This window comes from Notolepis coatsorum, assembly GCF_963971535.1.
Source record: "Notolepis coatsorum genome assembly, chromosome: 17".
NCBI classification, from domain to species: Eukaryota; Metazoa; Chordata; class Actinopteri; order Aulopiformes; family Paralepididae; genus Notolepis; species Notolepis coatsorum.
The window spans coordinates 52035591-52060451 of NC_140181.1; the positions used below are offsets into that span (position 1 = coordinate 52035591).

General features: G+C 49.8%; 1 protein-coding gene across 3 annotated transcripts in view; it reads left to right on the forward strand.

Moving 5' to 3' along the window:
- Window positions 1-185: 185 nt before the first annotated feature.
- LOC311243693 (solute carrier family 35 member E2A) overlaps window positions 186-24861 on the forward strand; it is a 68706-nt gene continuing 44030 nt past the window's right edge. For 2 of the 3 annotated variants that reach the window (XM_084333014.1, XM_084333012.1), the window contains exons 1-3: window positions 186-243; window positions 22340-22790; window positions 23825-23960. In XM_084333014.1, the coding sequence (XP_084189140.1) occupies window positions 22517-22790; window positions 23825-23960 (410 nt within the window). In that variant the 5' untranslated portion in view covers window positions 186-243; window positions 22340-22516. Of the gene's footprint in view, window positions 257-22339; window positions 22791-23824; window positions 23961-24861 lie in introns of all 3 variants that reach the window. The other variant, XM_084333013.1, reaches the window with a different exon arrangement.

Here is a 24861-nt window from a genome sequence, read left to right on the forward strand (position 1 = left end):
TGAGCTGTACTGTACCCATTCTGCAATCTGTTAATAAACTTTTCAATCAATTCAATCAATCAAACCCTCATATTCGCCACCAGGGGGCGACAATGCTCCACGTCGTAGAGATTCTATAATCTAGATAGTTAGCGGCGTTAGTTTAGCTACATGTTCTATCAACATGTACAGGAGCTACCAGTCTAGCGACACCGGGAGCTCCGATGACAGCCCGTGGGGTGGCAGACTTGTGTGTCGGTGTCGGTAAGGGTGCCTTGTGCGTCTCACTCTCTTCTCTCGTTGTATGTATTTTTTTAAATTTTTATTATGAAATGTGGATAGCTAACACAGCTGGTTAGTTCCTTTGTTTTGGTTTCATTTAGCATACGTTAAGCCCATATAACTCTCTCGCCCTCTGAACCAAAAAGCTAACTTGTTATGTTTGTGCTAACGTTACTTCCTCTCGTTCCTGTAGGGATTGACGTTTGCTAACAAGACAGGTTGAGTCATTTGTTCGATAGACTAGTCCAACGTTAGCTATTTTGCAGGGTGATGTTTGGTAACGTTAATAGTTAATAACAACATTTAGCATCTTACTTCCGTTACTGACTTAGATTTTTTTGTGATGCTAGCTAACGTTAGCTTACTAGCCAGCAATTGATTGATTGATTGAAAACTTTATTAACAGATTGCAGAATGGGTACAATACAGTACAGCTCAATACACACAATTGTTAAGGGGATGCAGACCAGAGAAAGACTTTCGTCTTGTTTACATCAGGGTCCCCCATTTTCAATTCATCAGGACATATATGACATATGACATACATGACATACAGATAGACAGTACTGCTACATCTATACATTTATGACATACCAGATTTGCAAATACAGTACTGTTTGTGATACAAAAAGAGTCCAGAAAAGAGAGTATATAAATTTGACGTAAAAACTGTACATTGGGGGAGGTTGGGTAGGTGGTTGTCATTGGAATATTGACAACCATACGTTGTGTAGTGGCTACTGGGACATAATTCACGGCATTCTAGCCTATTGTGGTGTTTACTACATCTCCTGCAGGAGTGTATCACCGTTAAGAGCAACACAATGGGGAAAAAGAAGGTGCTCTGATGGCACTGGTTTAGTTCTGTGCTATGAATGCTATATGACACTATGAATTGAAAATGGGGGACCCTGATGTAAACAAGACAAAAGTCTTTCTCTGGTCTGCATCCCCTTAACAATTGTGTGTATTGAGCCGTACTGTATTGTACCCATTCCGCAATCTGTTAAATAAAGTTTTCATTCATTCATTCATTCATTCATTCCTGTTACAAAGGGTCAGATTAAACCGAATATATGTATTTATTGATTGACATATATTGCATAATATTTGTATATCGTTTGATATCCCTTGTATTCTTTGTACATATACACGGAATGTCCCTTTAGTCCAGCCCATAATATTTCGTTCTCCTATTGGATGGCGTGCTACCAGGCGCCAGTGACTTACCCCCTAGAGCCGACTTGAAAGCTACCGACATAACATGTCTGTACATGCCCGCTTCTGCCCAGGGCTACGAGACAGTGAGCAGGCTGGCACTTGATTATTCCCTGTACATATAAATATGGCGCGGCGAATACAGAACTTCCCTTTTCAGTTCCTTTCCAGTTCGAGTTCAGTTCGGTTACCCAAGTGACGTCTCCCCACTATGCAACGTGCGGTAGAGTAGGGCTCGTATTGCCTCAAATAGAGTCGTGTTATCCTACTACGTTTGTTCAACGTATCGTTCGCTATTTATTAGTAAGCCTTCATTACGAGTCAAAGACCACGTGAAGTGGGTAATTGTGTGTCTACATAGAGCACTTATTGCCGCGTGCTAATAAGATAGTAACGTCAAGTTCAACTGTGGACCACTGCGCCACGGAGGATTTACACCGGTGATTGCAGAGCCTTTTCCGGCAGGATTATTATTCTTCATTGCTTTGACTGTGGCTGCTGGAGCAGAGAACCGTCTACACCCACTGCTGTGGGATCTACACATGCCCGTGAGGACATCACTCGAGCCCGTCTCTGTCGGAGCAGAGACTCCACGGCTTCATCTGTGCGGCACGCACACTGGGACCAGCTGCCTTTCCCCGCTGAGCCAGGGAGCAATATACCGTCTCCAGGTGCCTATTGAAGCTCCCTGTGGAACCATTGACTTGCATAGAGCATTGCCTCCCCCTGCTGGCTTACAACCGGTAGTAACTCCCCTACCATTATTCCCTAGATAATTCCTAATATCCAGTATTGACTTGCCTACGCACATTCTTTGCCTTATAAGCGCATTCAATATAAAGTATATTTGTATCCTTTGATGTAATAAATATTCTAAACGAGTATTTGTGTGGAAACCGTTTCATTGTGGAAGTGTTCTAATCTAATATACTTGTGTACTGTATGGCCAGTAATGTACATAAGACGGTAGTGGTTTAATGATACCAATACTTGATTAATACAGTCAGGGAATTGTACCCCTCAGTTACAATTCCTGTAACCCTTAGCGGGGGATGACGTAGTTAAAGAGAGACGAGTGAAAGATGAATGAAAGTGTTGTTTGTGCGACAGTAGAGTGCGTAATAAAATTTTATTTTTGCATCGGAACACGGCTCCGTTTTTGCTATCATTACCGCATTCCTACATTGGTGACCCTGGTTTTCTCTTGGACGTATTTCGGAGATTATATCGAACATGTCAACTGAACAACAGAACGCAGATTGCAGATCTTTGAACGCTGTTTCACTCAAGCTGCCCGAGTTTTGGGAGCAGAGTGCCAACGCTTGGTTTGCGCAAGCTGAAGCCCAATTCGCTCTCAGGGATATTACCGCGGATGCCACCAAGTACTACTATGTGGTAGCAGCCCTTACGAACTCAACTGCGGCGAGAGTGGTGAGTTTGCTGGAAAACCCACCTACACATGACAAATATGTTACTATAAAAACACACCTTAAAGAGGCTTTCGGCTTAAAGAGGCTTTCGGTCTGTCTGAATCTGACCGTGCTCGCCAGCTTCTCTCTCTACCCGGACTGGGTGACTCAAAGCCCTCTGAACTGATGGACCACATGTTAGCTTTGCTGGGTGACCATGGGCCATGTTTTCTATTTAAAGAGCTTTTCCTGCAACAGCTGCCAGACTATATTCGTTAACCTATGGCTAATTCCATCAAAACTGACTTTCGTCAGCTAGCTAGAGAAGCGGATGTATTTTTCTCAGCTGGGAAGAGGTGTTTGGCAGCATCAGCCTACACCATTGATGAGCAGGGGTTCCAACTAGGGATGCTCGATATTGGCTTTTTTACCGATACCGATATTCCGATATTGTCCAACTCTTAATTTCCGATACCGATATCAACCGATACCGATATATGCAGGGTTTCCCACCCCAAAAAACGGAATAATTTCAGGTAACTAATCATTTCACTGGATATATATATAACAAATATTGTTATTGTTTTTTTCTTTTTTTAAACCGATACCGATATTTTCCGATATCACATTTTACTGCCGATATCGGCCGATAATATCGGACATCCCTAGTTCCAACCACTCTCTATCTCTGGCGCGGCTATGCCCCGCCGGGTGAGGCCGTCAGGGTTGTGTTTTTACCACGCAAAGTTTGGGAACAAAGCTAAGAAGTGTCTGCCACCATGTAACTACAGTGGGTCGGGAAACGCACTGGCTGTCACTCATAACAACACTTTCTGATAGTATCGTCCCCACAAAGAAGGCGAGGGTCTTCCCGAACTAGAAGCCGTGGGTGGACAGTACTATCAGAGCAGCTCTGAAAACTCGCACCACTGCCTACAACCTGGGCAGAGAGACAGAAACATGGAAGAGTACAAGACAACAGTCTACACTCTGCGCAAGGCTGTTAAACTTGCGAAAAAGACGTATGCTGACAAGATGGCGGCACAATGGCACAAGAGGCTTATGGCGGGGACTGAGGACGATAACTGACTACAAAGTCAGCGCCCCCTCAATGAGGAGCGACGATGCCTCCCTCGCGGACCAGCTCAACACCTTCTACGCGCGGTGCAAACAGCGGCGCCGCTAGCTCAACGGCTAGTGACGTCACTGGCACGCCGGCTGTTGTGGAGGGGGGGGGGGGCATCCGCGGGGGGGCGGGGACGCTCTCTCATTGACGGTACACGTGTGAGAAGAGCATTTATGCAGGTGAACACCAGAAAGGCTGCTGGCCCAGATGGAATAACAGGACGCATACTCCTGTGCTAACCAGCTAGCCCCTGTGTTCACCACCATATTTAATCGATCCCTGGAGGAGTCAGTGGTCCCTGCCTGCTTCAAGATGTCTACCATTATCCCGGTACCAAAGAAACCCTCCCCAACAGCGCTCAATGACTACAGACCGGTGGCACTCACCTCTGTGGCCATGAAATGTTTCGAGAGGCTGGTCAAGGATCACATTTGTGCCTCCCTCCCCAGTGATATGGACCCTATGCAATTTGCATACAGGCCAAACAGGTCCACTGACGATGCGGTCTCCCAAGTACTGCACAGCACCCTCTCTCACCTAGACCGTCAGAAGGGGGGCTATGTAAGACTGTTGTTCATTGACTACAGCTCAGCGTTCAACATGGATACTGGACTTTCTGAGTGAAAGGCCCCAGGCGGTCAGGGTGGGGGGTCAGACCTCCAACACCATCACACTGAGCATCGGGTCCCCCCAGGGCTGTGTTCTGAGCCCCCTGCTGTACTCACTATACACACATGACTGTGTGGCCAAGTTCAGCTCCAACTCCATAGTGAAGTTTGCGGACGACACAGTGGTGGTGGGGCTGATCTCGGACAACGACGAGAAGGCCTACCGGGAGGAGGTTGAGGTACTGGAACGCTGGTGCCAGGACAACAGCCTGCTCCTGAACATTGGTAAAACCAAGGAGCTGATTGTGGATTATAGGAGAGGACAGCAGGAGACACACACACCACTGAGGATAAACGGGGCTACCGTGGACAGGGTGAGCAGCTTTAAGTACCTGGGGGTCCACATCTCAGAGGATCTGACATGGACAACACACATAGACTCAGTCGTAAAAAAGGCGAAGCAGTGCCTCTACCATCTGAGACAGTTAAGGAAGTTCAGAGTATCTGGGAAGATACTCCAGTCCTTCTACTCCGGAGCTGTAGATAGCATCTTGACTGGAAACATCACTGGTATGGAAACAGCACGGCACAGGACAAGAAGGCCCTACAGAGAGTGGTGCGCTCAGCCGAGTGTACCACGGGTATTGCACTACCACCCCTGCAGGTTCTATACAACAAGAGGTGCAAATCCAGAGCCTGCAGAATAATGAAAGACCCTCACCATCCCAACAACAGCCTGTTCATGCTGCTGAAGTCAGGCAGACGCCTGCGAACACCAGCTACTAGGACAGAGAGACTTCGGCTCAGCTTCTTCCCCCAGGCCATCAGAGCCTTGAACACTGAACTCTCCACACACAAGCACACATGAGCACACACACGACACACACACTGTACACGCTCACACACTAGCAGCCACTTTAACATGAGCAAGCACACACTCATGCTGCACACGCCCACACTTATGGCCACTAAGGAAAGGTCACTTTAAGAATAGTATAGTATAACTTGAGATTGTATAAAATAGCATGTACAGAAAGACCCAGTGCCTCATCCGTAGCTAACAGTGTATTGCACTACCACAGGACCTAGCATGTCCTACCATGCTCTGTAAATAACTTATGTACATATACCGATATGCCCTACTCTGTTTACTTGTTTTATTGCACAATGCCGTTCTATTGGATTCTATTATATGTCATTACTATTGTATTATGCACATCGTTGCGGGCAAGACCACCCGCATTTCATTGTATACTCATATGCCGTGACAAATAAAACTCTTGACTTGACTTGAGTGTTGGCCATCCTGCAGGCTTGCTGTACGTCACCGACTCACTCTCCGGCCGCCGTTTTTTATGTGACACGGGTGCCCAGGTGAGCGTGTTGCCGGCGTCCACTCAGGATTTCCACTCAGCGAGACGGGGCCCCGCCCTTGAAGCTGCCAATGGCAGTGCGATCCCTACATTTGGCAAACGCACCGTGGCATTATGTTTTGCTGACCAGCGTTTCACCTGGGATTTTGTGTTGGCCAAGGTGTCCACTCCCCTCCTAGGCGCTGACTTTCTCTGCGCCAACAGTCTCTTGGTAGACGTGGGGAATCACCGGCTCGTCAATGCTGAGACGTTTGGCTCCTTGGCATGTGAGCGCAGTGACACGGCCACAATGACACTGTCCAGCGCCGTCGCGCCCACTGATGATTTCTCCCGCCTCCTGTTGGAGTTCTTGGACATCACAACACCCACCTTCTCGTCCGCAGCCACTAAGCATGGAGTCGTTCATTACATCTCCACGGAAGGCCCACCAGTACATGCTAGGGCTCGTCGTCTCGACCCACACAAGCTCACCATCGCTAAGAATGAGTTTGCCTCCATGGAGGCACTGGCATTGTTCGTCGTTCCGACAGTCCTTGGGTCTCGCCTCTCCATCTCGTTCCAAAGGCTAACGGCGGCTGGCGTCCGTGTGGCGACTACCGGCGCCTTAATGACGCCACTACACCTGATCGTTACCCAGTTCCACACATACAAGATTTTTCAGCCCACCTAGCTGGCGCGTCTGTTTTTTCGAAGGTGGATCTGGTGAGAGGATACCACCAGGTGCCGGTTAGCCCTCGGGACATCCCCAAGACGGCAGTTATAACCCCATTCGGACTCTTTGAATTTCTGAGGATGCCTTTTGGCCTCAAATGCTGCTCGGACCTTTCAGAGGTTAATGGACGCCATGCTGCGCAACCTGTCTTTCGTGTTCGTCTACCTAGACGATATCCTGGTAGCCAGCACGTCCAAGGCAGAACACCTAACACACCTCTGGCTCCTCTTCAGTCGCCTCAGAGAGCATGGATTAGGGCTGGGCGATAAAACGATAACGATAACTATCGCGATAAATTATTTCCTCTAAATAAACATGAAACGTGGTCGCAAAGTTTCGATATATCGATTTTCCAAGCTTGGATATGAGCACACGCACTAACAACCAATCAGTGAAGGAGATGGCCGACAGCGGAAGGAGACGCGGTAGAGAGGTAGGACTCAAGTAGTAAACAAGGCTGACTAGGATAATTAGCTTGCACGGCGCTATTTTATAGTTTACGTGCCGAGTGGGTGTGTGGCATGAATTCTGAGGCCACGGTTATAGTAGTGTGGGGTATACGGTGGACGTCGTTGCAATGTATTGGGGCGAAACAGAGTATTTTAGGGTCATATTTAGTGCATTGGAAACTAGGCTGGCTAGGATAATTAGCTTGCACGGCGCTATTTTATAGTTTACGTGCCGAGTGGGTGTGTGGCGTGAATTCTGAGGCCACGGTTATAGTAGTGTGGGGTATACGGTGGACGTCGTTGCAATGTATTGGGGCGGAACAGAGTATTTTAGGGTCATATTTAGTGCATTGGAAACAAGGCTGGCTAGGATAATTAGCTTGCACGGCGCTATTTTATAGTTTACGCGCCGAGTGGGTGTGTGGCATGAATTCTGAGGCCACGGTTATAGTAGTGTGGGGTATACGGTGGACGTCGTTGCAATGTATTGGGGCGGAACAGAGTATTTTAGGGTCATATTTAGTACATTGTCATGGAATACACCGCTTGCTCTGGCTAACTGCTAACGTGCGCGGACTGATGACGACATCAACTCGAGACATTCGCAGCAGCAAAACAAGTCCATTAATAGCCCGTCCAATTTTATCGCGATAACGTTTTTGGCCATATCGCCCAGTCCTAGCTAGGGGTGGGAATCACCAGTTTCATCATGATACGATACGATATCGATTCTTTGGACAACGATACGATATTTGCCGATATCACAAAGTCTCTCACGATACAATACGATTAGATTAGATTCAGGTGCCTGCAATCGATATGAGATGATATCATACGCCCATTTAACACAATCAGTAACATTTAGATCAACTAAAAAACTGTAACGAAAATATCATTTGACATTTGTATTTTTGAGCTCTTCCAGACATTTAAAGGAAAATCAATCTATTGTTTTTAATACAAATAGACCTCCTGTTCACTGTAAAGTGCCACGTTTTGATATATTGAGCTTTAAACTTTAAGCTCCATTTTTTGGAACTCAAAACTCACAACCTAAAACCCCTCCCTACCTCCCTCTCCCAAACCGTTCCTACAACAATTTGTTGATGTTGCATGATCATGTATAGGCCTACATTTATTATGTATTATATTTGTTGTGAAGGGCCAGATTAAACCGAATATATATATTATTTATATATATATATTTAATTGTATTTGTATATTCTCTAATATTCCCTGATATCCCTTGTATATTCCTTGTACAATATGCATTGAATATCTATTCTAGCCTACTGAACATCCCATAATAGTCTCCATTCTACTATTGGTCGAGACCTTGGTGCCAGGCTGCCATACCCCTCAGACCCAGTTCAAACGTACCGCTCGACATGTACGAACAAGTCCTAGTTCCGCGTAGGAATTTGGCTACCGCACCACTAATGGGACTATTTGTTCATAGTGCGTATATATACTGCGCTACTAAAGTAGGACTTTCTTTTCAGTCCAGTTTCTTACCCTCCAATAGAGTCACAGACGTAAAGCCTCCCCGCGATGCCACGTGTGGGAGTAAGGCCAAGTTCGGCCTACCATCGGTATTGAGACATCGTGTATATTAATATTTGGCACTATATCGTCGAGTTGGACGTAGTCTATTAAGCTAATAATAGTCTGTTAATATATAGTGCTTCGTGCGGTGAGAATACTACCGTAGTCAGTACCCCATCGTTTCGGGCAGAGAACTGGCTGCTTACCCAGGGTGGTTGACCCTATGTGAAGCTGCACCCGAGGAGCCCCAGAGCCGACGAGCGAGTGGACCTGTATACCGGATTATTCTACCGACGACAGCCCGCCTTCTCAGGCACGGATTATGCTTTGGATACTTTGATTATTCTATGGATAAAGACCCCCGACACTACCGTGTGTTGGAACCCCCCCCCTGGAGAGGACGCAAGGTGAGGAGACTCTCTGCAAGACGAGGTCTCTCCACATCTCTCCCCCGTGGACCGGAGAGAGCCGGCCCACAAAGAGTCCACCTGCTTTCATCTGTGGTCCAAGGATCGCCGGCGCATTGAACGGCACTACAGTGGGTTCACCTGGGATACCCTTGGCCGGACGAGGCAGCTGGATTCTACCCCCCCCCCCCCCTCCTACTCCTGTCGGCTTACAAGCGACCGGATTAACCCCCTCTAGTGTATCCAGCCTATAATCATTAAAGTATCATTGCTGTTATTCCTTAACTATTCCAGGTCGTATATTTGCCACCTGCGCCTTCAGAGATTGGACATTATCTATTGATATACCGACGAATACTCCTTGCCATAAAAGTGCATACTATTTCAATTCATAAATGTGATTAAGTGTTTATTCTACACACCATCGCTGTGTAGGAAATAAAGACCTGTTTCTAATTCGTACATTTGTGTTGGATCCGTTTCATCTACGTGAGAGTGTTCATGATAATATATTTATGCCGTGTACTGGGTGGCCGAATATTAAGTACAAAGGTAGTGGTAGTAAGTATCATATCTAGTAATACAGTCAGGGAATTGTACCCCTCAGTTACAATTGGTCCTTCGAGCCGGATGGTAATTAGTGTAATATTAATATAGTGTTATTAATATTGAAATGGCCTATGATGAACACTCCACGAAACGATCCTCCTAACCAACGCCCGCAGCGCGAACGACGGCTCCCTCAGTACTTAGAGGCTTACGCTGTCAGTCAACAACCTAGTCTTCTACTAACAGTAAACGCGGTAAAACTAGAAAGTAAAAGTATGTCTAACCCCAACGCCCAGACTACCCCGACCATAGAGGCCCCTACGGGCTCTAATGTAACTGACCAAGTTCACGGTGGGGACCAGTGGGAACCAGACATGACTTCACACCCCGCCAGTACTGAAGAAGTAGTCCCCGATGAGTCCCGGGAGGAATACAACGCTACCGAGAGAGAACTCGGCACGGAAGAAGACTGGGAGAGCACCGTGGAGATAGAGCTCCAAGGCTCCGCAAGGAGTACCCCGAGGGAAGGCTCCCCTATACAACCGCCTTCTCCCAGCGAGGCAGAGAGGACCCTACAGCAGGCATTCCTCGTCAGCCTGAAAGCCTCTACTGAACGCGATAGACTCCAGGGTGAACGCGATCGATTGCAGCTACAGCAACGGAGCGAAGAAGAGCACATACGCCTGGAAATAAGACGCATTCAGATGGAAGAGAATGTGGCCCGAGACCGAGCAGACAGCCAGCGAGCAGCTGCTGGTGCTCTACGGGACGCAGAGCGCGACAGACAGCAAGCGCAACTAATAGAACAGCTGATCAGACGGACAACACCCTCTCCCTCCGCCAGAGGCTCCAGGAACTCGTCTAGACACACCTCCAGGGCGGCATCCCCTAGCCGAGTAAACAACCCTGAACTTGACCAACAGACGAGGTCTATACCCCCCACAGACCACCTCCCCCCACCAGTCCAAGCGAGACCTAGCAACCGGGAAGGAGCAGCATATCCTGTGGAGAGGCTAAACCAGAGACTACAAGCACTGGATGACCTAACTGAAGACGAAGAGGAAGAGGAGGAGAACCGCGCCCGAAGACAGCACAGTACTCTACCGGACCAGGAGGTCCGGTACAGCCCAGGCTATACTCCCGCGGAGCTGCGCTACAGACCCCCGACTCTATACACGGGTGAGCACGACGCACGACCCGCACCGAGGAACAGCACCTGGACAAGCGGGCCATGGTACACTGCCGGTACCAGCCCATACCAAGGAGCGGGAGGAGACTCGCCTAGGAGGCCTCTCCCCCAACGCTCGCCGATGTATCCACAGTCAGCGTCATACATTGGCACGCCTATGGTACCCGACTTCACCCAAGAGAACCGGGCCCAGTATACAGAACTCCGCATGTGTCTGGAGACCATGTTGGTGGATGTATTGGATGAACGCCACAAATACGCCATCCTACTGCAGCACTTAAAGGTGCCCCGCGCACATAATATAGCGCTCGCCTACGCGACTTCCACCACCCCATACACAGCAGCGCTGGTAGCATTGGACCAGAGGTATGGGCGCATATGGGATTACGTGATCCAGGAGATCCGACACATCGACCGCTTACCCCCAGCAATAGACAATCGAGCACTGGACGACCTGTCCATCAGAGTGCAGTCCCTGGTAGGGATGTTGGGAGCGCAAAGAGAGAAGGGGAAGTATGAACTTTACGCCAACTCAAATGTGGAAAGGATCCTGGAGAAGCTGCCGCCCGCTCGTCAGGAGCGCTTTAGGCGGCAGAGGGACCACAGAGACCCGAATGGCCCCGAACCGAACCTCCTCGATCTAGCAGACTTCCTGGCGAGAGAAGTCAGCAGCCTACGGCTAGATACATTCGGACGGAGCACCCCTGGCTCCAGAGAAGGAACCAGACGACTAAATGATGGAAGAAGATCGGTGACTGTGATGCACCAATCGGAGTCAGTACCGAGCAGCAGGAGCCACAGTACCCCCTCCAGAACGGAGAAGTGGAAGATAGTGTGCCCCTACTGTGAGAAAGAACACTGGCTAGCGCAATGTGACTCCTTCCCCAAGCTGAACGCGGAGGAAGCAGGTCAATGGATAAAGTCCAACAAGCGCTGTTTTCGCTGTGCGCGCTCACACATGGCAGCCGAATGCCGCTTAAAGAAAAGGTGCACCAAGTGCGATGGAGCCCATCTGGACATACTTCACGACAGTAACAGACGGCGCCCTTCACCTGCACCATCCAGCCGCAAAGCGAGCGTCATGTACATCGATCCCGCCAGCAGCAGTGGAGCCCGAGTACTCCTAAAAGTAGTGCGTGTGACACTAAGCTACCAGAATAAAGTCCTGGACACTTACGCCGTCCTCGATGACGGGTCAGAGAAGACCCTGCTGCTCGCCTCCGCTGCGGCCCAGCTAGGGCTGCGGGGAAGCGAAACCCAAATGACAATTCGGACAATAAGACGAGATTTGAAGACGATAAAGGGCGAGAATGTCTCATTCTCTATCGCAGCAAGCGGCCAGCCTGAGCGACGGTACCAGATTGCAGACGCTTTCACCAGCCAAGAAATAGGACTGTCGCGGTACACATACCCCGTCGCCAAGCTGATGGAGAAATATGCACATCTGCGCAAGTTACCGATCCCGCTCATAGACAATGCTATGCCGACCCTGTTGATAGGCTCCGACCATGCAGACCTCATTGTCCCGATAGACCGGGTTCATACCGGACCCCGAGGCTGTCCTGCAGCAGTCGAGACCCGTTTGGGATGGACTCTCCAAGGCCCGCTCGCCAAATCTCTCAACCGAAGTACAGCCACTAGATGTCTCCACTCCCGAGTCACAGAGGGAGAAACCGCACTCCTGCAACACGTAGAGCGGCTATGGAGCTTGGAACAAATGCCCTTTAAGAATGGAAAGAAAGACATTCGCTCTAAAGATGACATTTACGCCATTCACCTCCTCGAGACAGGGACCAAGAGAGTCCCGGTCAACGGCGTGTTGAGATACGCCACGCCACTCCTGCGGCGAGAAGGAATGCCTACTTTCCACGCCAAGACAGACGCCATAGAACGGTACCTGCTGAACACGGAGCGGCGCTTAGCCAAGAACCCCGCCCAAGAGAGTGTATACCGCGCTGAGATTGAGAAGCTCATCACAGCGGGACACGTCACAAAGATGGACATTAAAGAGGCTGACCAGACCACTGAATCGTGGTACGTGCCCCACCACAAGGTCCATCACAACGGTAAAGACCGCATAGTATTTAACTGCAGCTACCAGATCGGATCCCAAAATCTGAATAAAGAGTTACTGCCCGGTCCCACACTCGGCCCCTCCCTACTCTGCGTTCTACTCCGCTTCCGCCAGGAAAAGGTGGCCATCAGCGGGGACATTAAAGGAATGTTCCTGCAGGTGAGATTAGTAGAGGCGGACAAGCCCCTGTTACGGTTCCTATGGAGAGAGAAGCCAGGAGATGAGCACCCAGCCATCTACCAATGGGAAGTCCTCCCCTTCGGAACGACGTGCAGCCCCTGCTGTGCGACATTTGCACTACAGAAACATGTAGCAGAGGACCCAGCAGCGGACGAAGAGGTCCGACACAGCGTAAAGAACAGCTTCTACGTAGACAACTGTCTACAAAGCCTTTCAACCCAGGAAGAAGCCGAGGCTCTCCTGATTAAACTCCGCGCCTCATTGATCAAAGGCGGCTTTGATCTCAGGCAGTGGGCCAGCAGCGATCCGCAAGTACTGCGCAGCCTCTCCTCCGAGGACAAGGCAGCCAGCAGCGAGACCTGGATGGCTACAATCCCGGGAGAAGCCCAGGAGATGACCCTGGGATTGGTGTGGCGATTCAAAACAGATTCGCTTCACTACAGACACAAGCCCCTGACTACGGAGCAGGGAAGGCCGGCGGCGGCGCCGACCACCAGACGGAGTGTGTACACAACACTCGCCCGACAATATGACCCGCTAGGATGTATTCTACCGTACACCACCAGGGCAAAAATGATTGTACGAGCATTGTGGGACAAGGACCAGGGCTGGGACGACCCCATTCCCGCACACCTTGCATCCACCTGGAGAGAGTGGGAGATGGAGCTCCACTCACTCCCAGGCGTTAATATGCGCCGAAGCTACTTCCCACCCAAGGTGAGGCCAGAGACATGTAAAATGGACTTACACGTCTTCAGTGACGCCTCAGAGGTCGCATACGGATCAGTAGCCTACTTGCGGGCCCAAGACCAGGGGGGAGAGATCTACACAGCATTTGTCCTCGCCCGCTCGAGAATAGCCCCACGCAAGCAACAATCTATCCCACGTCTAGAGCTCTGCGCAGCCCTAGCCGGAGCGCACCTAGCCACGCTCATCCAACGTGAGCTCACCATACCGGTGTCTAGAACAATCCTGTGGTCAGATTCCACGACGGTACTCGCCTGGATCAAATCGGACTCACGCAAGTACAAAGTCTTCGTGGGAGTCAGAGTCACCGAGATTCAAGACTTAACCGAAGAGTTAACCGGAGAAACAGAGTGGCGCTACGTTGATACAAAACAGAACCCAGCTGACGTCATCACCCGGGGGATGCCCCTGGATGACCTCACCCGTCGCAATGTCTACAGTGACGGCCCCGCATTCCTAAGACTCCCGGAAGGACAGTGGCCCATGCCTATCCCGAGGGAAGCAAGTCCAGAGGAGGTGGAAATTAAGAAGTCTGTGTTCTGTGGATTGAGCACCGTAGCCTCCACCGACCCTAACATAAACGATTGCACGTCCATAGAGAGTGCACAACAAAGAACATTCCTGCGGTACCACCCGGAGTGCAAGTCCCCCGCTGATATGTCAGCAGCTAACTACGAGGAAGCAGAATTGCTTCTACTGCAGCGAGCCCAGAGAGACTCGTTCCCCGATGAATTGGCCTGTCTACAGGGAGGAAAGCCCGTCCCATCCGACAGCAGATTAATTCACCTGGCCCCCGAGAGCGACGCTCACACCCTCATCAGAGTGGGTGGTCGCCTACGCAGAGCCCCCAATCTACCGGATGACATTAAATACCCGATCGTATTGAACAGCCGACACAAGGTCACAGAGCTGATTATAAAGAAATACGATGAGGATGTACATCACGCAGGAGCAGAAAGAGTCTTCGCGGAAATCAGACGTCGTTACTGGATCCTACAAGGAAGAGAGGCGGTACGACGCTTCCAACGAACATGTCTAGACTGCCGCAAGTGGCGCGCGCAGCCCAGCATACCAAGGATGGCTGACCTTCCTCCATGTCGCCTCCGAATCGGTGACAAGCCATTCCACTCAACGGGTATGGACTGCTTTGGCCCGCTGCACATAAAGAAAGGAAGAGGAACCGAGAAGCGGTGGGGTATTGTATTCAAATGCATGACCACCAGAGCGATACACATCGAGCTTCTCCCGACCATGAGCACAGACTCATTCCTTATGGCCTTCCGTAGATTCATATCACGGAAAGGAAGACCGTCTACCCTATTGTCCGATCATGGGACAAACTTTAAAGGCGGCGAAAGAGAGCTGAGAGAGAGCTTCCAAGCTATGGGCCCAGAACTTAAGACCCACCTCGCTCCAGCACAGGTTGATTTCCAATTCAACCCCCCAAACGCACCCCACTTCGGTGGCACTTGGGAACGAGAAGTGCGCTCCATAAAGACAGCCCTGTACGCAGTACTTGGGGCCCAGACTGTGGCGGAAGAAGTCCTAATGACAGTCCTCACGGAGATTGAGGGAGTACTTAACTCGAAGCCCCTCGGATATGTCTCCAGTGATGTGGCGGATATCGACCCAGTTACCCCCAACACACTCCTGATGGGGCGGCTAGATCCCACATTACCCCAGACAATGTACCGGCCTGAAGAAGCGAACGGCCGACGAATGTGGAGGTACAGCCAAGTATTAGCCGACAAGTTTTGGAACAGTTTCCTACTGCACTACCTACCGTCTCTACAGACCCGCCAGAAGTGGGTAAAGGAGAGAGACAATTTGACAGAAGGAACAGTCGTCATGATTATTGATCAATCACTGCCCAGAGCTATGTGGCCGGCCGGCCGCGTAAGCAAAGTGATCACCGGTGCCGACGGCAAGGTCCGAGCAGCTGAAGTGCTCGTCCAGGGTCGCACTTACACCCGTCCCGTGGCAAGGCTCATAGAACTGCCTCGACTCCCAGACACAATCGATGATGACCATGACCCTACAACCCTATGACTTTGTGAAGTTGACTGACCCCTACAGCAAACCCTTATGTGTAAATAGACAACGCGATTAATCTGTCTCCGTTTAACTGATTAGGTCTGGGACCTATTCAGGGGGTGGCTGTTGTGAAGGGCCAGATTAAACCGAATATATATATTATTTATATATATATATTTAATTGTATTTGTATATTCTCTAATATTCCCTGATATCCCTTGTATATTCCTTGTACAATATGCATTGAATATCTATTCTAGCCTACTGAACATCCCATAATAGTCTCCATTCTACTATTGGTCGAGACCTTGGTGCCAGGCTGCCATACCCCTCAGACCCAGTTCAAACGTACCGCTCGACATGTACGAACAAGTCCTAGTTCCGCGTAGGAATTTGGCTACCGCACCACTAATGGGACTATTTGTTCATAGTGCGTATATATACTGCGCTACTAAAGTAGGACTTTCTTTTCAGTCCAGTTTCTTACCCTCCAATAGAGTCACAGACGTAAAGCCTCCCCGCGATGCCACGTGTGGGAGTAAGGCCAAGTTCGGCCTACCATCGGTATTGAGACATCGTGTATATTAATATTTGAATAGTCATATTTGGCACTATATCGTCGAGTTGGACGTAGTCTATTAAGCTAATAATAGTCTGTTAATATATAGTGCTTCGTGCGGTGAGAATACTACCGTAGTCAGTACCCCATCGTTTCGGGCTGAGAACTGGCTGCTTACCCAGAGTGGTTGACCCTATGTGAAGCTGCACCCGAGGAGCCCCAGAGCCGACGAGCGAGTGGACCTGTATACCGGATTATTCTACCGACGACAGCCCGCCTTCCCAGGCACGGATTATGCTTTGGATACTTTGATTATTCTATGGATAAAGACCCCCGACACTACCGTGTGTTGGAACCCCCCCCCTGGAGAGGACGCAAGGTGAGGAGACGCTCTGCAAGACGAGGTCTCTCCACATCTCTCCCCCGTGGACCGGAGAGAGCCGGCCCACAAAGAGTCCACCTGCTTTCATCTGTGGTCCAAGGATCGCCGGCGCATTGAACGGCACTACAGTGGGTTCACCTGGGATACCCTTGGCCGGACGAGGCAGCTGGATTCTACCCCCCCCCCCCCCCCTCCTACTCCTGTCGGCTTACAAGCGACCGGATTAACCCCCTCTAGTGTATCCAGCCTATAATCATTAAAGTATCATTGCTGCAGGTCCTGAGAGCGGCTGAGAGGAAGTATAGAAAGTCACGCCTCACTGCTGACATCGACACATATCACAACCTCTTGTTAACATTCTCCAAAACCATTACTAATGCCAAAGCTTCTTTCTTTCACCATAGGATCGAGGCCTCTGCCAAGAATCTTCGCAAACTGCATGCTACCATGTCCTCCCTCCTCACCCCCCCCCCCCCCACCTCCTCCTCCCTCATCTTTTTCTGCCGAAGACTTTGCGATCTTCTTTGAGGAAAAAGTGGAGAACATCCGCAGCTCCTTCTCCCAACCCCCACCCATTCCAAACGCTGAATCGAGAACCTCATCCTTCACTCTGTCATCTTTCTCTCCCATTACAGAAGCCGAGACCCTGACACTGGTAACGTCGAACCGTCCGACTACATGCCAGCTGGACCAGCTACCCTCCCCACTCCTCCAGACCATAGCACCGGACATCCTCCCATTCCTAACTGCAACCATCAACTCCTCACTCAACTCGGGGGTGGTCCCCACCTCCCTAAAACAAGCCAGAGTCACGCCCCTCATAAAAAAACCAACCCTGAACCCCACCGTCATAGCCAACTATCGCCCTGTCTCTCTTCTCTCCTTCCTTTCTAAAACACTTGAACGTGCTGTATCCAACCAACTTACTGCTTATCTCTTACAGAATGACCTCCTAGACCCCAATCAGTCTGGCTTCCGGACTGGCCACTCCACAGAAACGGCCCTCATTGCGGTCACAGAGGCACTTCACTTAGCAAAAGCGAAAGGCCTCTCCTCTGTCCTGATTCTCCTAGATCTATCTGCAGCCTTCGACACAGTCAACCATCAGATCCTCCTCGCGGCCCTCGCAGGAATGGGAGTGGCTGGATCTGCGCTGACATGGCTGACATCATACCTCAATGACCGCTCCTACCAAGTGTCATGGAGAGGGACTCTGTCGGCCACCCGCCCCCTCCGGACGGGTGTCCCCCAGGGCTCGGTCCTAGGACCCCTTCTCTTCTCCCTCTACACTAAATCACTGGGTAACATTATCACATCTCATGGCTTCTCATATCATTGTTATGCCGATGATACTCAACTCTTCCTCTCCTTCCCTCCCTCAGATATCCACGTCTCTGAGCGGATCTCGGCCTGTCTGTCCGACATCTCCGCCTGGATGACGACCAACCACCTCAAACTGAACCTAAGCAAAACAGAATTGCTCCACCTGCCGGCCAAATCCTCCCCCCTGACCGACCTCTCCATCACAGTCGAGAATGCAGCTGTGACCGCGTCGCCGACCGCCAAGAACCTTGGTGTTGTCCTCGACGACCAGTTGAACTTCTCTGCTCACATCGCAGCGACAACCAGAACCTGCAGATTCCTCCTGAGCAACGTCAGAAGGATACGCCCCTTGCTGACAAAAGAAGCCACCCAACTCCTCGTCCAATCAACAGTCATCTCCCGCCTCGACTACTGCAACGCACTGCTAGCTGGCCTCCCGGCCACTGCCACCAAGCCTCTTCAACTCATTCAAAATGCAGCGGCCCGCCTGATCTCAAACCTACCGAAGTCAGCCCATGTCACCCCACTTCTTAGGGACCTGCACTGGCTCCCCATTGCTGCACGTATCCGCTTCAAGGCCCTCGACCTAGCATACCGTGCGGCAAAGGGAACCGCTCCCGCCTACCTCCGGTCAATGGTCTCTAACTACACACCCTCAAGACCCCTACGCTCTGCGTCTTCTGGCCGCCTCAGATCTACTCCTATCCAAGCTCCCGGAGGGTCATCAAAGAGAAGCCGCCTATTCTCAGTCCTTGCCCCACAATGGTGGAATGAACTACCCATCCCAGTTAGGACAGCCGAATCCCGTCCAATCTTTCGCCGTCGACTAAAGACTCACTTCTTCAACCATTATCTGAAATGATAAAAAAAAAAAAAAAAAAATCTAACCCCGACTAACCTTAATGTCATGCACTTGTCCTAATAAACTAACCTACACTGTAACACGCAACACTTTGATGAACATTGTTACTCAGCTGATAGAGTTATACCCTTCTTGCTGTCTTGTCGCACAGAACTTGTAAGTCGCTTTGGATAAAAGCGTCAGCTAAATGACTAAATGTAAATGTAAATGTAAATGTATTCCTTAACTATTCCAGGTCGTATATTTGCCACCTGCGCCTTCAGAGATTGGACATTATCTATTGATATACCGACGAATACTCCTTGCCATAAAAGTGCATACTATTTCAATTCATAAATGTAATTAAGTGATTAAGTGTTTATTCTACACACCATCGCTGTGTAGGAAATAAAGACCTGTTTCTAATTCGTACATTTGTGTTGGATCCGTTTCATCTACGTGAGAGTGTTCATGATAATATATTTATGCCGTGTACTGGGTGGCCGAATATTAAGTACAAAGGTAGTGGTAGTAAGTATCATATCTAGTAATACAGTCAGGGAATTGTACCCCTCAGTTACAATATTGTTTATGTTTAAATAACATTTAAACATCAAACTCCTCTGACCTCATCTGGTCTTTCCAAAGACGCGCGCGCACACACACACACACACAGAAAGGGAGAATGCTATGCTGTAACGTCTACACACACGGAGCTACTGCTGTTGTTCTTGGGCGGATATGAGACTCGCCACAGGATTTTCAAAATAAGAGTATCGATATGAATCGATCTTATTACATTGCATCGATCCGATTCGATCATTGATAATTACATCGATGTATCGATCTGGATCGATGTATCGTCCCACCCCTAGTCCTAGCATGGATTAATCATCAACCCAGCAAGTGTCAGTTTGGACTGCCTGCCATGGACTTCCTTGGCCACCACATCACTACTGCTTGGGCGGTCCCATTACCAGTAAAGGTGAAAGCGGTGCTGCGGCTCCCACGCCCTACCATGTTTAGGGCCTTGCAGGAGTTCCGGGGGATGGTGAATTTCTATCATCGGTTCATCCCTCAGGCTGCCCAACTAATGCGCCCCCTGTATGGGGCTCTCAAGGGCAAGACTCCCAAGCATGCCATCGCCTGGTCCGACGACATGTCAAAGGAGTTCTCGGATACCAAGGAGGCCCTTGCGAGCGCAACCATGCTGACGCACCCCGTGCCTGAGGCTCCCGTGGCGTTGACAACTGATGCCTCGGATTATGCCGTTGGAGCAGTTTACGAGCAGTTAGTCAAGGGCATTTGGCAACCCCTGGCGTTCTTCAGCCGACAACTCCGTTCCAGCGAACAGAAGTACAGCACCTTTGACCGTGAGCTCCTCGCCCTGTACTTGGCAGTCAGACATTTCCGTTTCCTGCTGGAGGCTCGCCCTTTCACTGTTTTTGTAGACCACAAACCATTGATTTTTGCTATGGCGAAGGTGTCTGAACCGTGGTCTGCCAGGCAACAACGCCATCTGGCTTTCATCTCTGAGTTCACCACTGACATCCGGCATGTGGCGGGGAAGGACAACCCCGTGGCTGACTGCCTCTCTCGGGCCGCCATCGGTGCTGTCCACCTGGGCATTGATTACGCCCATAAGCCCCATATGGCTGCGGATCAGGTTTCAGACCCAGACATCCAGGCATGCAGGACGGCGGTTACTGGCCTCCGGTTGGCGGACGTACCCTTCTTTGATGATGGCACGACGCTGCTATGTGATATATCTATGGCGCAGCCAAGGCCAGTGGTTCCACGTGCATGGAGACGGCAAGTTTTCGAGGCTGTCCATGGCCTCTCGCACCCGGGCAGGAAACCATCACAGCGCCTAATTGCAGCGAAATTCGTCTGGCCCAGGATGAATGTTGACATTGGGGGTTGGGTCAAGACCTGCATGCCATGCCAACGCGCGAAGTTCCATCAGCATGTTAAGGCCCCGTTGGAGCGGTTCAATGTCCCTGAGAGGCGTTTTGACCACATCAACGTGGATCTGGTGGGACCCCTTCCTCCCTCCAGGGGGTACACTCACCTTCTGACGATGGTAGACAGGACCACCCGTTGGCCGCAGGCTGTCCCACTCACTGCGACTACTACAGCTGACGTGGCCCGCGCATTCATCAGTACCTGGGTCGCCCGGTTCGGTGTTCCCGCTGACCTTTCCTCTGACCGAGGGGCCCAATTCACTTCCACGTTATGGACTTCCATTACCCAGCAGTTGGGTGTCTCCCTCCACCGCACTACGGCCTACCATCCACAGGCCAATGGCCTGTGTGAACGCTTTCACCGGTCAATGAAAGTTGCTCTCAAGGCCAATCTCCGGGGCGACAGCTGGGTCGACAGACTTCCTTGGGTGATGCTGGGACTCCGTACTGCACCTAAGGAGGACCTTCTTTCATCTTCGGCTGAGCTTCGGATGACGTAGTTAAAGAGAGACGAGTGAAAGATGAATGAAAGTGTTGTTTGTGTGACAGAGTGCGTAATAAAATAGTATTTTTGCATCGGTACACGGCTCCGTTTTCACTATAATTACCGCATTCCTACACTTGGTCATTTACTGTACATTGGAGGGGGTTGGGTTAGGACATTTACAGGGGCCACTTTCGAATTGCAGTCTCCCATAGGTGTTCTTTGAGAGTGGTTTTGAAAGTGGGTAGTGATTCACATTCCTTTACAGCTTTGGGTAGGGCGTTCCACATTGATGTGGCATAATTGCGAAAAAGTGTTTAGTCCCTTGTTTGAGCCGAATCTGGGTTTAACATGATTTGTGAAGCTCCCTCTGGTGTTGTGATCGTGGTATTCACTGACCTTTGGGAAGTATTTTGACATGTACAAGGGTACCTTGGTCATGTAGTGTATCTTGTAGACCAGGCCCATTGCAATCTAGATGCCTCTGCTATTATAGGTTGGCAAATTAAAATATATTCTAAATCAATTCCCTGGTCAATCAGGATCCTAATATGATGAATAGGATACGTTAGGTTTGTAAAGTGATAACCACTGTGGCTGACACCTTGTTTTGGTGAATGTTACTCAGATTCTCAGTACTTTTCGTTGTACTGTACTTGTGCTGTATAATGACAATACATTTGATTCAATCTAATCTAATTCTCAGTGACAAAACACCAATTCACCACTATGAATTGAAAATGGGGGACCCTGATGTAAACAAGACAAACGTCTTTCTCTGGTCTGCATCCCCTTAACAATTGTGTGTATTGAGCCGTACTGTATTGTTACCCATTCTGCAATCTGTTAAATAAAGTTTTCATTCATTCATTCATTCATGTAAGTTTCTTTTGGCTGCTTTTCAGATGTTTCATCAGAGAGAGTAAAAGTACAGTCCTACTGAAAACCCTGCCGGCTTCTCAGCCAGTCAGAAGATGGACTGACCCTTACCCAGGACCCCACCCATCCTTCACCCTCTCCTCCGTTTGCGCCTGTTGGACCCCCCCCCCCGTGCACGTGCGGGTCCGCAGGCTGCAAACGCCATGGCGGGCAGCGGGCACAGACACTCCCTGTGGCGTCTGATGACGCCGTTCCGGAGCCGCCCTGAAAGAGTGGTGCTGGCCCGCAGCGAGAGCCTGCCGGGGGAACACGTCCTGAAGATCACGCTCACGGAGACCACGGTCATCGAGGCGGAGTCGGGGGTGTGGAACACGCACTCCCTGGCCTACATGAGCCTCTGGTACTTCTTCAGCTTCTGCACCCTGTTCCTCAACAAGTACATCCTGACCCTGCTGGAGGGGGAGCCCAGCATGCTGGGTGAGGCGGAGACACACACACCTGCCGGGGACAGAGACACACTCTCATGGGTTTTATTCCTACATTATATTTCTGGTCGTAGCAGGTCAGGGCGGATGAGATACACAGTCGAGTGGCTAAGAAGCGATAGTTGACGTGTCACTGGATCAGTTGGGGAAGTGTATTTGAGCAGGGTCTGTCTGATAAGTATAGCGGACTGCCATCTACTGTATGCGGGGGAACACTGTTTCATTGTTTGCCCGCTGTGTTGGATGCGTGTGTTATCTGTAAGGATGGGATACGAAGGCCTGTGTGCTGTGTACATTAGTGTTAGCAATATGACATACACAGCGCGGTGACGGTGGCTAGAGTGGTCGTCTGGCAATCGGAAGGTTCTCTGTTTGATTCCGGCTCCTCTCTGGCAGCAAGTGTCCTTAAGCAAGACGCTTAAAAGGGCTCTTCACCAAAAAAACAATGCTGATTTATTTTCCACATAATCTCACAGACATCCAAAAACTCTGAAACACATCCATTTAGTTTGCCATTTATTGAGAGTAAATTAGTTTGAATGTGGCCACCAGTGATGTCATCGGGGACATTGAATCCTTGTGTTGTTAATTACAGCTTTGACACTCATTTACTCTCAATAACTGTCAAACTAAATGAATGCGCAAAAATATTTCAGGTTTTTGGATGTGTGTGTGATTATGTGCAAATTAAATGAGCATTGTTTTTTGGTGAAGTGCCCCTTTAACCCCTAACTGCTCCGTATGAGCAGGTTGGCACCTTGCATGGTTGCCTCTGCCATCGGTGTGTGAATGTGAGACATAAGGTGTAAATTGCTTAATTGACTATTTACATAAAGTATGGTTGCAGTCTGCAGCTGTGTAGCGAGGTGTAGTAATTCTCTAGTTGTCCGTTAGTCTAGTGTACCATGAGGTCGGTATCCTGAATACACGAGATAAGCTGTGAGTGTTTCTGATGAGTCATCATCTCTATGCTGATAACTCGGATAAGATAAGTTGCTAACTGTCCCAAAACACTGTTGGTTCCAGGCGCTATCCAAATGCTCTCGACCACCATCATAGGCGGCCTGAAGATGTTTGTGCCTTGCTGCCTGTACCAGCACAAGTCCAGGACAGAGTACCCTCCCAACTTCATCATGACCATGCTGTTTGTAGGCCTCATGAGGTAAGTCTTCATCATTACCATGCTGTTTGTAGGCCTCATGAGGCCAGTCTCCATCATGACCATGCTGTTTGTAGGCCTCATGAGTCCAGTCTCCATCATTCATGACCATGCTGTTTGTAGGCCTCATGAGGTAAGTCTTCATCATGACCATGCTGTTTGTAGGCCTCATGAGATAAGTCTTCATCATGACCATGCTGTTTGTAGGCCTCATGAGGTAAGTCTTCATCATGACCATGCTGTTTGTAGGCCTCATGAGGCCAGTCTCCATCATGACCATGCTGTTTGTAGGTCTCATGAGGCCAGTCTTCATCATGACCATGCTGTTTGTAGGCCTCATGAGGCCAGTCTCCATCATGACCATGCTGTTTGTAGGCCTCATGAGGTAAGTCTCCATCATGACCATGCTGTTTGTAGGCCTCATGAGGCCAGTCTCCATCATGATCATGCTGTTTGTAGGCCTCATGAGGTAAGTCTCCATCATGACCATGCTGTTTGTAGGCCTCATGAGGCCAGTCTCCATCATGACCATGCTGTTTGTAGGCCTCATGAGGCCAGTCTCCATCATGACCATGCTGTTTGTAGGCCTCATGAGGTAAGTCTCCATCATGACCATGCTGTTTGTAGGCCTCATGAGGCCAGTCTCCATCATGACCATGCTGTTCGTAGGTCATGACCTCATGAGGCCAGTCTTCACCATGACCGTGCTGTTTGTAGGCCTCTTGAGGTAAGTCTTCACCATGACCATGCTGTTTGTAGGTCATGACCTCATGAGGGCAGTCTTCTGCTACACAGGTGGTTTCATGCATGTCTGTGTTCAGCCGTTGAGCTAGTCCTCCCAAGCTGGAGTGTGGTGGTGGTTGATCTGTTTGCTGATACAAACTGACGACTCACTGAGCGGAGG